The sequence below is a fragment of the Pristis pectinata genome, chromosome 25 (genome assembly GCF_009764475.1).
Source record: "Pristis pectinata isolate sPriPec2 chromosome 25, sPriPec2.1.pri, whole genome shotgun sequence".
Lineage (NCBI taxonomy): Eukaryota > Metazoa > Chordata > Chondrichthyes > Rhinopristiformes > Pristidae > Pristis > Pristis pectinata.
In genome coordinates this window covers 7,325,970-7,339,730 of record NC_067429.1, presented here as the reverse complement: position 1 = coordinate 7,339,730, position 13,761 = coordinate 7,325,970, and the positions used below count along the sequence as shown (strand labels likewise).

The following is a 13,761-nucleotide window of genomic DNA, read 5'->3' as shown; positions in this document are numbered from 1 at the left end:
TGGACCGTTCAATAAACACTGCACCTTATTAATCTCCTGCATTTAGTAACAAGTTCTTGTTTCTCTTTACACTACAAAAGGGACTGTATAAATGTTAAATTATCCAGCTTGTGCAGATGAATACTTGTTAAAGAATATGCATGGTTCATTTGGACTCAATAAATTGACATTTCAACATCAATAAAAAAGCTGTAACCATCTGAATGGACAATGTTTCTCAGTTTTTACTTGGAAAGCTACGACAATGAATGTTCCAAGTTCAAGACTGACTGCATGTTTCACAGCAGAGTGCACCACACAATGAGAAGAGACAAGTTTCCCTCATCAAAGGTGCGGTTGTGTGTCTCATTGCGACAGCCTGTTACAGTTCTACCATCCATCACTTAAAGATTCTACCACCCAAAGAGGGCAAATTGTAACATGTCACCTTTATGTGGTGCAGACTGTACATGAAACCCCAATGCCTCATGGAGTGATTAAGAAAGAAAAAACTTGATCCCAGTTGGTAATGCTGAGCACCAGTATGTAATGCTCCACCATTGAGACTCATTCCTTTGGCATCAATGAAATGAATTTTTGAGGCAGATACACCAGGGGGATATGACTATTTAGCAGTTAGTGCTATTAACCAGGAATGAATTGCAAAACACTTGTATTTATTTAGCACCTTTATGGTCTTTAGCACATTGCCACATATTTATATAGTACCTATATACTATAGTATAGTATATATAGTATAGTAAGACATTAAAAAGTACTTCACACACAGTGATTTTTTTTAAAGTGTGGTCAGAGTTGCAGTACAACTAAGGCAGCATCCCATATTTATTACCCTTTATGAAATGTTTATTGTGAGAACAAAATGTTATTTCAAAATGTCTATAATACTTGAACCAGGCAAACACACAAGTAAGTGTAAACAAAAATTCAGACACAAGAGACTGCAGATGCTGGAATCCGGAGCAAAAACCAAACTGCTGAAGGAACTCAGCAGGTCGAGCAGCATCTGTGAGGTCTCATCCCAAAACATTGATAATTCCTTTCCCCCCACAGATGCTGCTCGACCTGCTGAGTTCCTCCAGCAGATTGCTTTTTTTGCGCTAAATTCTGTTGACACTGGAAATCTAAAACGAAAGCAGGAAGTACTGGAAATGCTCAGCATCATTGGAAAGGGGAACAAGGTTAATGTTTCAGATTAATCGCCTTTTATCAGAAAGTCCTGCTGTATTTGTAAGGTGAGGGTCAGATGTATATTCCTTTCAGATGTGCAACCCTACAGATTTCTGCAGGGAGGTTGTCTCACCATTGGACGTATCAATGTTGACAGAAACATAAACACACCATTCTCGAAAGGTCACTTCATTTTGAAATTTAATTTTATCTCACTATATTTTACTGTAACTTCCGACAACCTTCTCAAGCACCAGGGAGGCTACTGATTAAATCTGAAGTATTGATCTGATTGTACAGAGAAAAAGGGACGGGAAAAACCATTTCTGAAAATTGCTGAGAAAAAGTGCTGAAATTTACATTCACAAGCACCTCTAAGAGAAAAAATGCAAGCAAATTTTTGGCTGTGAAAGCTGCGTTAGCATTCAATATATCTAAAACATTAATCTGCCTTCACCCTTCAGATGCTGGGAGCCTTGCTGTGTATTTCAACACTTTGCTTTTTGTATTCATTAACCAGCTCCTGTTCCTGTCCATCTGTCTCACACTGAAAGTCCTGCTTCTGAATTCCATGGTTTCCAAACATTCCAAACCCATGACCAAATCCTTATTATTGGTAGTTTTCTCAATTATTGAGGGTCACCAAGTGCATAGTCAACTGATCCTTAGTGCAAACCCTTTGTACAAACACCTTTCCCAGTCCATTCCACCCCACCCGAATAGGGATCAGGAAGTAATTCCTTGAATTTGTTCTATTAGATCATATAATCAGGTCACATTGATCCAACCTAAAAGATTCAGACCAAGATTTGCCTTGCAATATTACCTGGCACCAGAGTAACTCCCCTTCATCATTTGCCACTGAGAGGAGGAGGAGATGCACAGATAATTAATCATTTGACTGTGAGGGCCACAAAGGGATGCAGAGAATTGAAGACTCGGTGTTCTGGGGGGATGAAGGGCAAAGACAACATCTCTGAAGATAGTGGGAAAAGCTTCAGTACGGAGTTAAGTGGCAGTAACTAAGCACTGACTACGCAGCCTCAGTATTGAAAGAACATTTCAAGCAAGAACTCTGAACTGCTCTCTCCACACCTCAGTCTCATTGCAATCCCCTTCTCTGTCTCACTCTCCCAGAATCAGTCCAGTACTTCTTCCATTTGAACTCTCATTGTTCTTAACTATAATAACGCTTATTTAAAATATATAAACCAAAATGCAAACCGTCTCACAATCATAGGCTTTGAACCTACACCCATGATATCAGACCCTTAGTGGTCCTATTTACACCGGTAAACGGTGTTTCCAGGTGAAATAATAACTCATCAGGAAACCATCAACTCATCTGTGGCTTAAAGACAATTCAATGTATTACAGAGACAATTAACTAAATATTAAAGGGGAGCTGTGATCAATCACATCTGGGCAGGTTCCTTTAGCTTGTAATCAATGTTGGTTATTTGTTAAAAGCAAGCTCTTTGCCTTGTCTCCAAGATGCTGAATCATGTTGGCATCTCCTCCCATAACTATGTCATATTGGAAAGTAAATATCGCACTTTGCTAATCCAGTTAATAGAATTCACAGTCAGTCTAAATCAATGCAAATATATGAGGACCTTCAGTGATTGAATAGAAGAATCCATGACCAATAACCATCCCCACCGAGCCAATCATGGGCTGGTAACTCAGGGGTACTGAGGCCAATTGTAGTAGCCATTTGTTGCTCCCTATTTTCACACCTCTACACACACAGCTCCATCCAACACAGCGTCAAGCCCCACATCACAGAATACTACCAGACCCTAATAGACCCGCCCACAGCCCTGAGCGGCACCGCCCCTTTGCTCAGCCGCACCCAATCACGGGCGTCGACCGGGACATGGCATACGCGGAGGCATATGCTAGAAGAGGCGGCGGGGGACCAATCAGCGGGCGGGTGGGCGTGGCTAGTTTGTTACACTGGGAATGTATCAAAGTTGTGGAGTGGAGTGGGGTGGAAGGAAATACACACACACGGCGCCCGGGCAGCCTCAGAGACCGCGACACCGGCAATAATATAACATAAGAAGCAAACGGGGGGATTTAAAACCCACACTCACAGGACCATGACTGAAAACAACGAGACGGAGAGCGAACCTCAGAACACAGAAGTCCAGAGGTCGCCTGGTTCAGTGTGCAGTCAGCAGGAAACCAAGGTGAGGCAAACGATATCGGGGTCAAGGGGGTGGCAGAAACTGGGGTGTGGGTCTGAAGCAGACAGGTCTTCCAAATAATCGGTACGGACACATCGGGCTGAATGGTCTTCCTGCCAGTCCCACTGTTAGACTTTGAAGAGGTATGTTTGCGCTGAATCAGTGTGTTAAATGACTTGTCTGTAAGTCTGCATTTATATTTAACTTTTTTCTTGCAATGTTGGTGGACTGAAGCTGGGAGGTTAAGTGGACACCTGTTCCCAAGTTAGGTTCCCCCCCCCCCCCACTTTCATTATTGCATTTTTTTGGGGTGGGGGGGGGGAAGATTGCAGTTATGAAAATCCAAGCGCCCGTTTCCTCTCTCCACTTAGTTTTCAATATCTGGCACAGAAGCCAGCTGCAGAAATGCTCATTCGCACGTGAGATGTCCTAGTAATTGATGCACGGATTTTACAAGTGGTAAAAGGGAAGGGGAGGGGAGGTGATAGTAGAAAGGATGTACTTGCACGGTCACTGCAGTTTATTTGGTTGATGTGAAAATGGGGTGGACTGTGGCCACACTCTCTTTAGCCACTCGCTCCACCTTTATGCATAGTGAACCATGTATGTGTCTTTACAACTGAACCAGTTACTTACAGTCGGCCTGCCCGGCTGCTTGCGGGGTTTACTACGTAGTTGGGCACGAGATGTTCCTCGAGTTATGTACAAACCAGTTAATGCCCCCAGTTATACGTGTACCACTGTTCTTCCAATCCTTGCACGCACATTGCGAGTGCATAGTTCTGAGGACTTGGCACCAAATATACGGTTGGGTGAAAGAATTAAAATGCTGTCTTCTGTGTACGGCGATGATTTCTGGATGATTCACGAGGATCATATATTTAGACTAGCTGTTAGCCCAACCCAGTGATGATGCAGGCATACACTTGCATACTGCGATTGAAATTTGCAGCAGAACGTGGTTCTTGGAGTGGATTAATCTCAAGTACTGGGTGACAAAATATGCCAGAAATAACTTCATTTGAAGGTTGTGTGATGTTTCAGGGTGGTGTGGTGTTTGGGATACAGGATCAGCATCTATCACAGAGCCATGAGTTTGGTTCCCACCATGGCTGTTGGTGAATTTGGATTTAAGTACATTTGGTGTCTTTAATGGTAACAATGAAACTGCTGGATTGTCCTAAAAAAAAATGTGGTCCACTATCATCCTTCAAAAAAGGAACTCGGCAGTCCTGACATACTCTGATTTGTATGTGACTCCTGACCTACTATTGTGATCAACTCTTAACCACCACCTTGACTCAGAAATTAGTATTAACAATAAATGCTGATATTTCCAGTAAAATCAACATCATCTCATAAATAGTTATGTAGCATCCAAACTTGTGGTGTGATGTCAATTTCATTAGCTCATTATCACATGCAGAAAATCATTTGATGCCCATTTTGAAAATCTGCATTCAACATCTTCATCTGCTTTGCAGTACAGAGAGTTTTTGGCTTCTCTTTTTCTGCTGAAACTTGGACTTTAAAAATAACTTTCAGAATGCCATCAGCAGATGCTGAGCCACAGATTGTATGATTTGTATATCAAAACTCTCACTTTAATTAAATGAAGGAGACTGCACTTTTACTTAATAGGTTCAAACTTATTCAAGACCTGTTGCAAGTGTTGGTGTTCCCAATCCACTGACACTGGCCTGGAGTCACCAGGACTTGAACCATCTCCAGAATTACTATTGCCAGCAGAATCTGGGAGAAAACCACAAGGCCATTCGACAGTTAGTTCTTTGTTTATTGATTAAAATCTGTTCCATGTTTGGCAGAGGAGATATAGTTACTCATCCAGAGTATAAATGTCCATTATCACTTAAAAGTGAGTGTTTTTACTTTAATTGTTCTACTTAAGTGAGTTTGTGTGTGCTTTGAAAGTTTCTTATTTCCTCTCCTAAAAGAGCTGACACTTTTCCACCTTTCAACACCTTGGTGGTAATTTTTCACACATGAGCTTAGACATCAAGAGGCAGCAAGGTTTACAGCTGTCGTAGGCACTACAACCGAACATGTTATTAAACAACAATTACAAATGCCCAACTTCCAGCTGAGATTTGATTGGTAAGAAATCATTTTTGTTTTTACTTTTCCTATACCAAACACACCAATTACAGAACCTAAAATGAGTTGATTCAACTTTGACCAAGTGTGGTGGGCCTTGTGCTGTGTTTTTATTGTAGTTTTTCCTCAATATTTCTTATTCTTAAAGATGGGATTGAACCGCACATGCTTGATTTCTGGTCTGAGCTGTCTTACCGTATTTCAGTGAGATAGAATTGCAATAGCCCTCCATGTTCCTAAGCAGGGGAAGGCTTTTTAAAAAAAAGTGAGTCAACCTTTCTGCTTTTAGTTCCTAAATCCTTTCGGAATCATTTTGTGGATGTTGGGCATAATCATACTGCTGGTACAGTTAACCACCCAGGTTTCCTTTGTGGTATAGTTGAAGGGGTGGATAGGACGGATGGCATTAACCAAGGAGCATTTAAAGTCAATGGTAGAAGTTGGAGGGGAGTTGAAGGGTAAAAGCAGACATGGAAACCCTCAGTATTTTTTTTAAAAAATGCTTACATGAACCCTGAGCTATAACCAACAAGACCATGGATCCAGAGCTGGGAAGTACGTTTAGGGTGGAAGTCTTTGCCCTTGCATGGATGCTGTGGGCTGTGCTATTGATGAGTAATTTCTTGTTTTCTTTCAAGATTTATTTGTTTTTTTTAACTTGATTCCTTTTCACTCCAAACTGGGTGCAGTTCCATAAATTCAAACAGTGAGAATACTCCATGCAGCATAAATTTTGTTTTTTACTTCCCCAAGTAAGGGGTCCATTGCAAACTACTCAGTAAAATAGTTGCATTATCTCTGTTAGGTGGAATACCTTTATTACTTTAGCCAAGTGCCAGAATTGCATTATTTTCCTCTTGACTTTTTCTCAGAGTAATTCTGGAGGTGCCATTCCAAGGAGGAGATGACCAAGAGTCTTCAACCTGAAACATTAATTTCTCTTTCCACATGATGTCTGCCCATGCGTTTTTTGATTTTCATTTATTAGGGGCAGCTAGTTCCTTGGTGCAACATAATGTTTCCTAAACCATTGGGATTGTGAAATTATCATCCCCATGAAGGCATTGCCCCATAATTTTAAAGTGAATGGTGTCCAGTTAGACAAGTATTCTGGAGTTTTTTGATTTATCTTCTTCCATGGAAGGTGGGGTGTGGCAATGAGGACAACATCTGAATATTTGGGAAGAAGAGTTACCATTCAACCCTTCAAGTCTGTTCTTAGTTTATTGTCACATACATGGGGTGCAATGAAATTCCTTGCTCAGAGTAAACAGCATACATAGTAATAATAACTACAACAACAAATGCAAAAATAACAAAGGTGCAAAGTATACTAGTGCAGAAAGAAATACTAAAGTGACAATAATGGAAGAGGTAGAATGAAGGATTCGAGAACATGGCAGCACCACTGGGAAGGGGACGTGAAAGAGGTGATTGGTTCAGAACATTGCAGAAAAGATCTACAAGGATGCTGCCAGGACTTGAGGGACTGAGTTACAGGGAGAGGTTGGACAGGCCAGGACTTTATTCCTTGGGGCATAGGAGACTGAGAGGTGATCTTATAGAGTTGCATAAAATCATGAGGGGCATAGACAGGGTGAATGCTCTCAGTCTATTTCCTCAGAGTTGAGGTATCAAGAACTAGAGGGCACAGATTTAAGGTGAGAGGGGAAAGATTTAAGAAGAACATGAGGGGCAACTTTTTTTTTTACACAAAGGGTGGGATCCATGTAGAATGAGCTGCCAGAGGAAGTGGTTGAATACAATACCAACTTTTAAAAGACAGTTGGACAGGTACATGGATTGGAAAGATTTAGAAGGTTATGGGCCAAACACTGACAAATAGGACTGGCTTGGGAGGGCACTTTGGTCAACATGGACCAGTTGGGCCGAAAGGCCTGTTTCAGTGCTGTATGACTCTATGACTAAGTCTGATAGCAGTGGTGAAGAAGCTTAATTTAGTTAGGCCATGCCAATCTGTACCTCTATTCTAATTGCCTGGTGTATCTGCATGTCCATTTAATTCTTTTACCAAGCTGAAATTGATCAGACTCCACCTTGAGTGATTCAGTTATCTCAGTTTTCACAGATGTTTGTGGCGGAGAACTCTAAAGTTCCTCTATCCTCTTAATTTAAAAAGCACTTTCTCATTATGCTCCCAAATTTATGATGAGTTCATTTTCTTGCTTGATGCAAGTTGAGTAGATTGTTAATGGAAAGAACTGGGTCGATGGGTTAAATGACCTTATTTTATGCCTTTTTTGGCTTGTTGCAATACATTAGCTGGAGGAGTGCCATCATTTACAGAAAGCTCTGGAGATAATCGGAGCAAGCCTTATAGTTATGCATTGCTGTTCAGAATTTATCATACATTTGAGAGAAATTAAAATGGAATTAGAAAAACTCAATGCAAAGTATCGCAAACAGGAAAATAGGATTAGAGCAGAGTGCTCTAGTGTGGAACCAGCATTGACAGTTGTGTGATGAGCAGCACCTTCTTCCTCTGTGCTGAGAGAAATGCAGTTTAAAAAAAAATTGGATTTTGACCATGAGGAGAACGTAATCAGATCTGAAAGGCATCGTGTGCCGATCATACTTTTATATTCTTTAAAAATATTTTAAAGGCAAAGTAAACATTTAAGATTTCTAATTTATAGTGACTTGTAATTGACCAGTGGTTGATAATAGGCTGACACCAAAATTTAAATACTGCTAAACTTAATTTGTTTTGTCACATTAGTAGTACCATATAAGGAATTTTTCAAGAACATATTTGAACACGGCTGTTTTCAGAAGCTTCACTACAATTTGTTTTGGCTATGTTAGTGTTGCTGGCAATATCTTTGGTACAATGCAAACATCTCTGAAGTAATTTCACATTTTCGATATTTTAAAGTATTTGCAGTGACAGCTGGGGTTTGTATGTTGGTCCCATCATTGTCAGTTGTGCTTTGTTGCACTGTTCCCTTGTAATATTCCAGGGTGGTAATGCTTCTTTAACAAGCTAGATTTCCACAGAAGATAATTGAAGTTTTGTTTTTGAAGGAAAAGTTCTGGACTTGTGTTTTTTTAATCAAAAGTATTTTTCTCCCTGTAATTTTTAAGTGGTCATGGAAATTAGGAAATAAATTGTATTAGGAAATAGTGCTTATCCAATTTCAGGCACATTGCACAACATCAGATACTCTCAGATCATTGCTCCCTCCCGTCAACTCCACCAAACAACCTAGAATGACAACCCTTTATCAGCTGCTGTATGGATGCTCTTGAGTCAGATTACCAGTTAAAATAAGATTATGCAAGGACCTGTTGAAACTCTCTTCATGTAGGAACCATGCAGTCAATAAGAGACTTTCATTCCCATATGCATTTGAACCTGTGTTCCAGGGGTTAAGACATCAGCATCTAGCTCATTTGACTGTAACACTTAAGATAATCAGTTTAATTGTTATGACCACTTTCAGTACAATTGCCAGCAGCATAGGGTTATGTAATAGTGTTAAGTGTGTGTAGTGGAAACAAAGCAATCCCTGCCCCTTCCTTCTCCACCACTGAATACTTCCAAGTACCAAGGAAAGTAGATTGTGATTCTACTTTTCCTTTCCTAAAGTATAATTTTACCTAGTAATTTATATTTTTCAAAGGAATGTGAGTTATGTTGGTAGCCGAGAGAGAGTCTAACACAAGACATGTAGATCAGTAGGTTAATTGGCTATTGTAAAAAATCTCCTAGTGTGTAGGTAAGTGGTTGAATTTGGGGGAAGTTGACGCGAATATGGGGAGAATAAAATGGGATTAGTGCGGATGCATCATTGATGGTTGCTGTGCACTTCGTGGACCAAAGGGTTTGTTTCTGTGCTATATGATTCACTGAAACTAATTCTATGATAACGTGATTAGCTCCCTTGGAAGACTTCAGTGTTAATCTGATGCAAAAATTAGGTGGCGATGTTCTTAAATTAGAATAAGAAGACCTGGCTCTCACCAGGGGCCAGGTTGGAGATTTGAAGCTTAAAATTTTAGTTCATATCTTTCAAATTGCAATCATCTATAATCGTGTGTTATATGTGGTTAACCAGTTCCTAATAATGAGACTGAGACAATGAACAGTCTTGTAAATTTGCACTTCATTTCCACAGATCAGAGAGAGCAGCTTTAATATTTCATTCAACAAAGTGGGGAAAAATTTGCAAGGCCCTGTGGCCTCTACGGTTTGGATAAGACAGGTAGAATATTCTTCTTTGATTTTGAAGATCATTTGAAGTGCAATTCTTCTTGTGAAGAAAGAGAACGGCCTATTTGTTCTTTGTACTGAAATTAAGGACCACTGAATAAAATTGAATTCTGAGATATTACATGGTTCAAAGCTTTACCTTTCATCTGAAAGACAATACTAACAAAAAAAATTGGCATCTTTCTTTTCATCAGAGGAGCCCTTGGCTTCAGAATCAAATGCCAATCAAGACCATACTACTCAAAGTTGAAACCGGATTATTGGGACTGGGCTTTAAAGGCATATCCAACCATATAATATCTGACCATGGTCTGTTGGACGTCATTAAGTAGAAAGAGATGATGCCCATAGTATGCTCTTGTTTGACTTGGACTGAATCGATACATGAAATTAAGAACTAAATTATAATCTGCACCAGTTTCTGGCTGAGTACAGAAGAGATGTTAATAGCATTTTGTGTTACTTGTGCCGAAAGCACAGGGAACAACTGAAGCTCTGATTTAGAACATAAATGTCTCTGACAAGCATTTAGGGCTTGCTTCAGAAAACAAGAGGTTCGAGGGAACTGCAATTCAATTGAAATTGCAGTTGCATAATCTAGCCAAGTTGAAGATAATTAACCTTTCAACTTTTAATATTTGTCTTTGAAATCAGTCCATTCACAATATTGATTGAAATATAAAATTTCTTCACTCTATGTGTGCATTTGTCAAGAATAATCAATACCACCCTTGTAACATTTGGCAAAAAACTTGCATGTATATAATGTTTTGCATGATCTCTGAATGTTCCAAAGCACTTTACAGCAAATGGAACACTCTTAATGTGAAGCACCATTGCAATGCAAGATTTGCAACAGCCCATTTGCACAGGCAATGCCCCACATAGTTTTATATACTGTGGCTAGCCTGTTACTCTTTAAATAGTGCTGTGGGCTCCTTCCGACAAACAGTGGGGTGGAAAGGGGCTTAGTTAACAGTTCATCCCAAAAGTCGGCACTTCTGAGTAGAGGTACAAAATTAAAACCAACAGACCATGGTCAATCCGAACCCTACACGAGAAGTGAACTTGTATATTTTTTTTCCATACTCCACTCTGCGTGTAAATTCAACAGTCTCAGACATGCCATTGATCTGTCTGAGGTTAGAACGCCTGAATATTGATTGAGACCGGAGGAGACAATGCGGAAGTTGTGACTGAATCAGCCTGACTCAGTACAGAGGGAAGTTGATGGGAATAAAGTACTGACTCAGGACTGTGCCGCTGAATGTGAATGTTTTATCGGGATATACACTTGCTCTAAACCTGACGCATGTAGTTAGGGTCCTATTGGGCTTGGGTCAGGTAACTGGCATTACTTCAGAATGTTGGCAATCGATGGTTTTTTTTGTGTGTGCTCAACCCTTTTGGGAGTGTGACTAAAACCCCAGAATCTTCTGATTCAGGAGCACAGGGCTGCAGTCAGGTAACAAGTGCTAGAATAAAACAGCAATGACTGAGAATAGATTATGAACTAAATGTAAGATGACAGTGCTAATCGACAGGTTGTGTCATGATGTGAGATATCACACGAGTTGCTGGCTGTGGGGGTATCTCCTACAGTTGGAGATCAATTTTTCTTCCTATCGACACTTTTGTTCAGAATTCCAAATATTCTTACTATTTGGATTCCAGTAGTGGTAGTAAGAAGCTCAATAATTCAGATATAGGGGCCCATAAAGTTTGCTTTCATTAACTATTTCTCAGATGTTGGATACAGTAGTTTATATTTGGAGAATGAGTTCAAAGATGACACAAACATTTTAATTTGTTTTTCAATAATGAAAACATTTAGCATCAGGTGAACAGGTTTATTTCTTTAGGGGAAAGAAAAATTACAAGAACACCTTGGGAGGTCCCTAGTTCAAGGATGACTTGTTCCCTCTTGGGTTTTGTGCATGGATGGACAGTTTGTGAGATGGTCTGCTTATGTAAACTGCCTTTAATGTAGAAAGACATCACAGGAATCCTGAGCCAGACACGGAGAAACCTACCCTACCTGTACCCCTCAGTTTTGTATATCTCAATCATGTCCCCTCTTGATTTCCTCCACTCCAGGGAGAAAAGATCTAGCTTATCCAAGTGAACTGCTCCACCCCAGGCAACATCCTGGTGAATTTCCTTTGCACCCTCTCCCACATCACTGCATCCTTCCTATATCTTGGTTGCTGCATGTAGTGCTCCAGTTGAGTTCTGACCAAGGTTTTATAAAGTTGGAGCATAACCTCCCTACTTCTGCAATCAATGCCAAGACTAGTGAAGGCCTGATTCCCATTTGCCTTCCTAAGCACATTGACTACCTGCGTTGCTACCTTCCAAGGATTTATGGACGTACTCTGAGGTCCCTCTGTTCCTCAATGCTCCCTAAGACCCAACCTTTCATGGTGTATGTCCCAGCCTCTTTAGTGCTCCCAAAATGCATCATCACACACTTGAACTAAAACCATATTTTTTATCACATTTCTTTGCTATATGCTTGCATGTCTGTTCCTCGATCTCCTTTTGACTGTTGGGAGGTCAGTAATACACCCCCTAGCAAAGTAACAAACCCCTTTTTTGTTTCTAATCTCTACCCTTCCTCAAGCCCTCGGTACTGAAGTAACAACCTTTGAGTAATGGTGCAATACTTCCTCCCTTTATACGTTATTCCCTCCACCACTTGACTAAAAATTCTATGCCCTGGATTGTTGATTTACCAGTCCTGCCCATATTTCATTCGTATTTCGGCGATGGCAACAATATTGAAGACCCCCATGTTAATTAAATCTTTTGAGCTCATTTATTTGTTATGCATTAAAATAGATTCAATTTAGCTTTGATTTCCTTGATGTTCACTTACTGGCTTGTTCTGCCAACTGGACTTACAAATTTTGTTTTCCTCTAGATGCTATTAATGTCAAGACTCAGAAATGAGTTAACATCTTTAAATAAAGTAGCTTTCTACTTATTTAACTAAATTTTATCTTTCCATTAGGCTACCCTCCATTTCTTGCTGGAATTGGTTTATTATTGTCCCATGTACTGAGGTACAGTGGAAAAACTTGTCTTACATACTGTTCGTACAGATCGATTCATTACACAGAGCATTGAGGTAGTACGGAGTGCATTGAAGGTGCACTTCCTTGGACATTCAGTGCCTCACTACCTCTTCCAAATGGTCGTTGTTAAAAACCTTGGTCTAGGTGCTCATTAACCAGTCCAACATGCTTGGCATCTCCCATGTAGCGTAGACCAGTAAGAAAGAAGGATGTACATTTATGTAGTACTTCTCACAGCATTTCAGTATTTGCAATAGCAAAGCAATATTTTGTAACCAATAATGGAAAAGAAAATGAGAGTGAATACATTATGATGTGGGGAGCACAGCAAGCCCCAAATCTATTTTAAGTAGATGACTGAGGGATAAATATTACCGAGGCCACTGAAGATGCCTCTTCAAAAAAGTGCATCCACCCAAGCAAGCAGATCTGGCTTCTCTGAAAGATCGTACCTCTAAAAGTGTGTTGCTTCTTCAGTACTGCACTGAAATGAGAGCCTAGATCTTTCTGCTTCGTTCCCTGCAGTTTATCCTGAACACACAGCATTCTCACTCAGAAGTGAGAAGGCATTCATGGTGACACTTAATTATAAATAAAACAGAAATGGTGTTGACTACTTTAACTCAAGTTACTGATGGTTACTTAAAACATTTTCCATTTTTGGTCTCAATAACTTTTAGTGCAGTGCAGCCCTTATTCAGGGCATAGTGAGTGGAATGTTGGAATCCCAAAACAATAGGAGTGACCAATTCCAAAGTCATCTTAAAATTCAGGATGCCCTTGGACTGCAGTCTGAAATGGACAGTCTACAAATTTCCCATAACTAAATTAATACTTCAACAAAGAATCCACATTGGGGGAGTGCCCAAATGATGTCCTTTGTATTTCAGGGTGATTTAAGACGATGTTGTAGATTACAAATGTGAATATGTAACTGCAGCAGCTTTTCGCCAGCAACTTGATTGGAGCCCCT

At 40.1% G+C, this 13,761-nt stretch overlaps 1 protein-coding gene across 1 annotated transcript in view; it reads left to right on the top strand.

The window, feature by feature from the left end:
• The first annotated feature begins 3,275 nt into the window (after positions 1-3,275).
• The window catches only part of LOC127582807 (SH3 and cysteine-rich domain-containing protein 2-like), a 104,578-nt gene continuing 94,092 nt past the window's right edge, over positions 3,276-13,761 (top strand). The window contains 1 exon segment of the mRNA XM_052038373.1: positions 3,276-3,365. Coding sequence (XP_051894333.1) covers positions 3,276-3,365 — 90 coding nt within the window.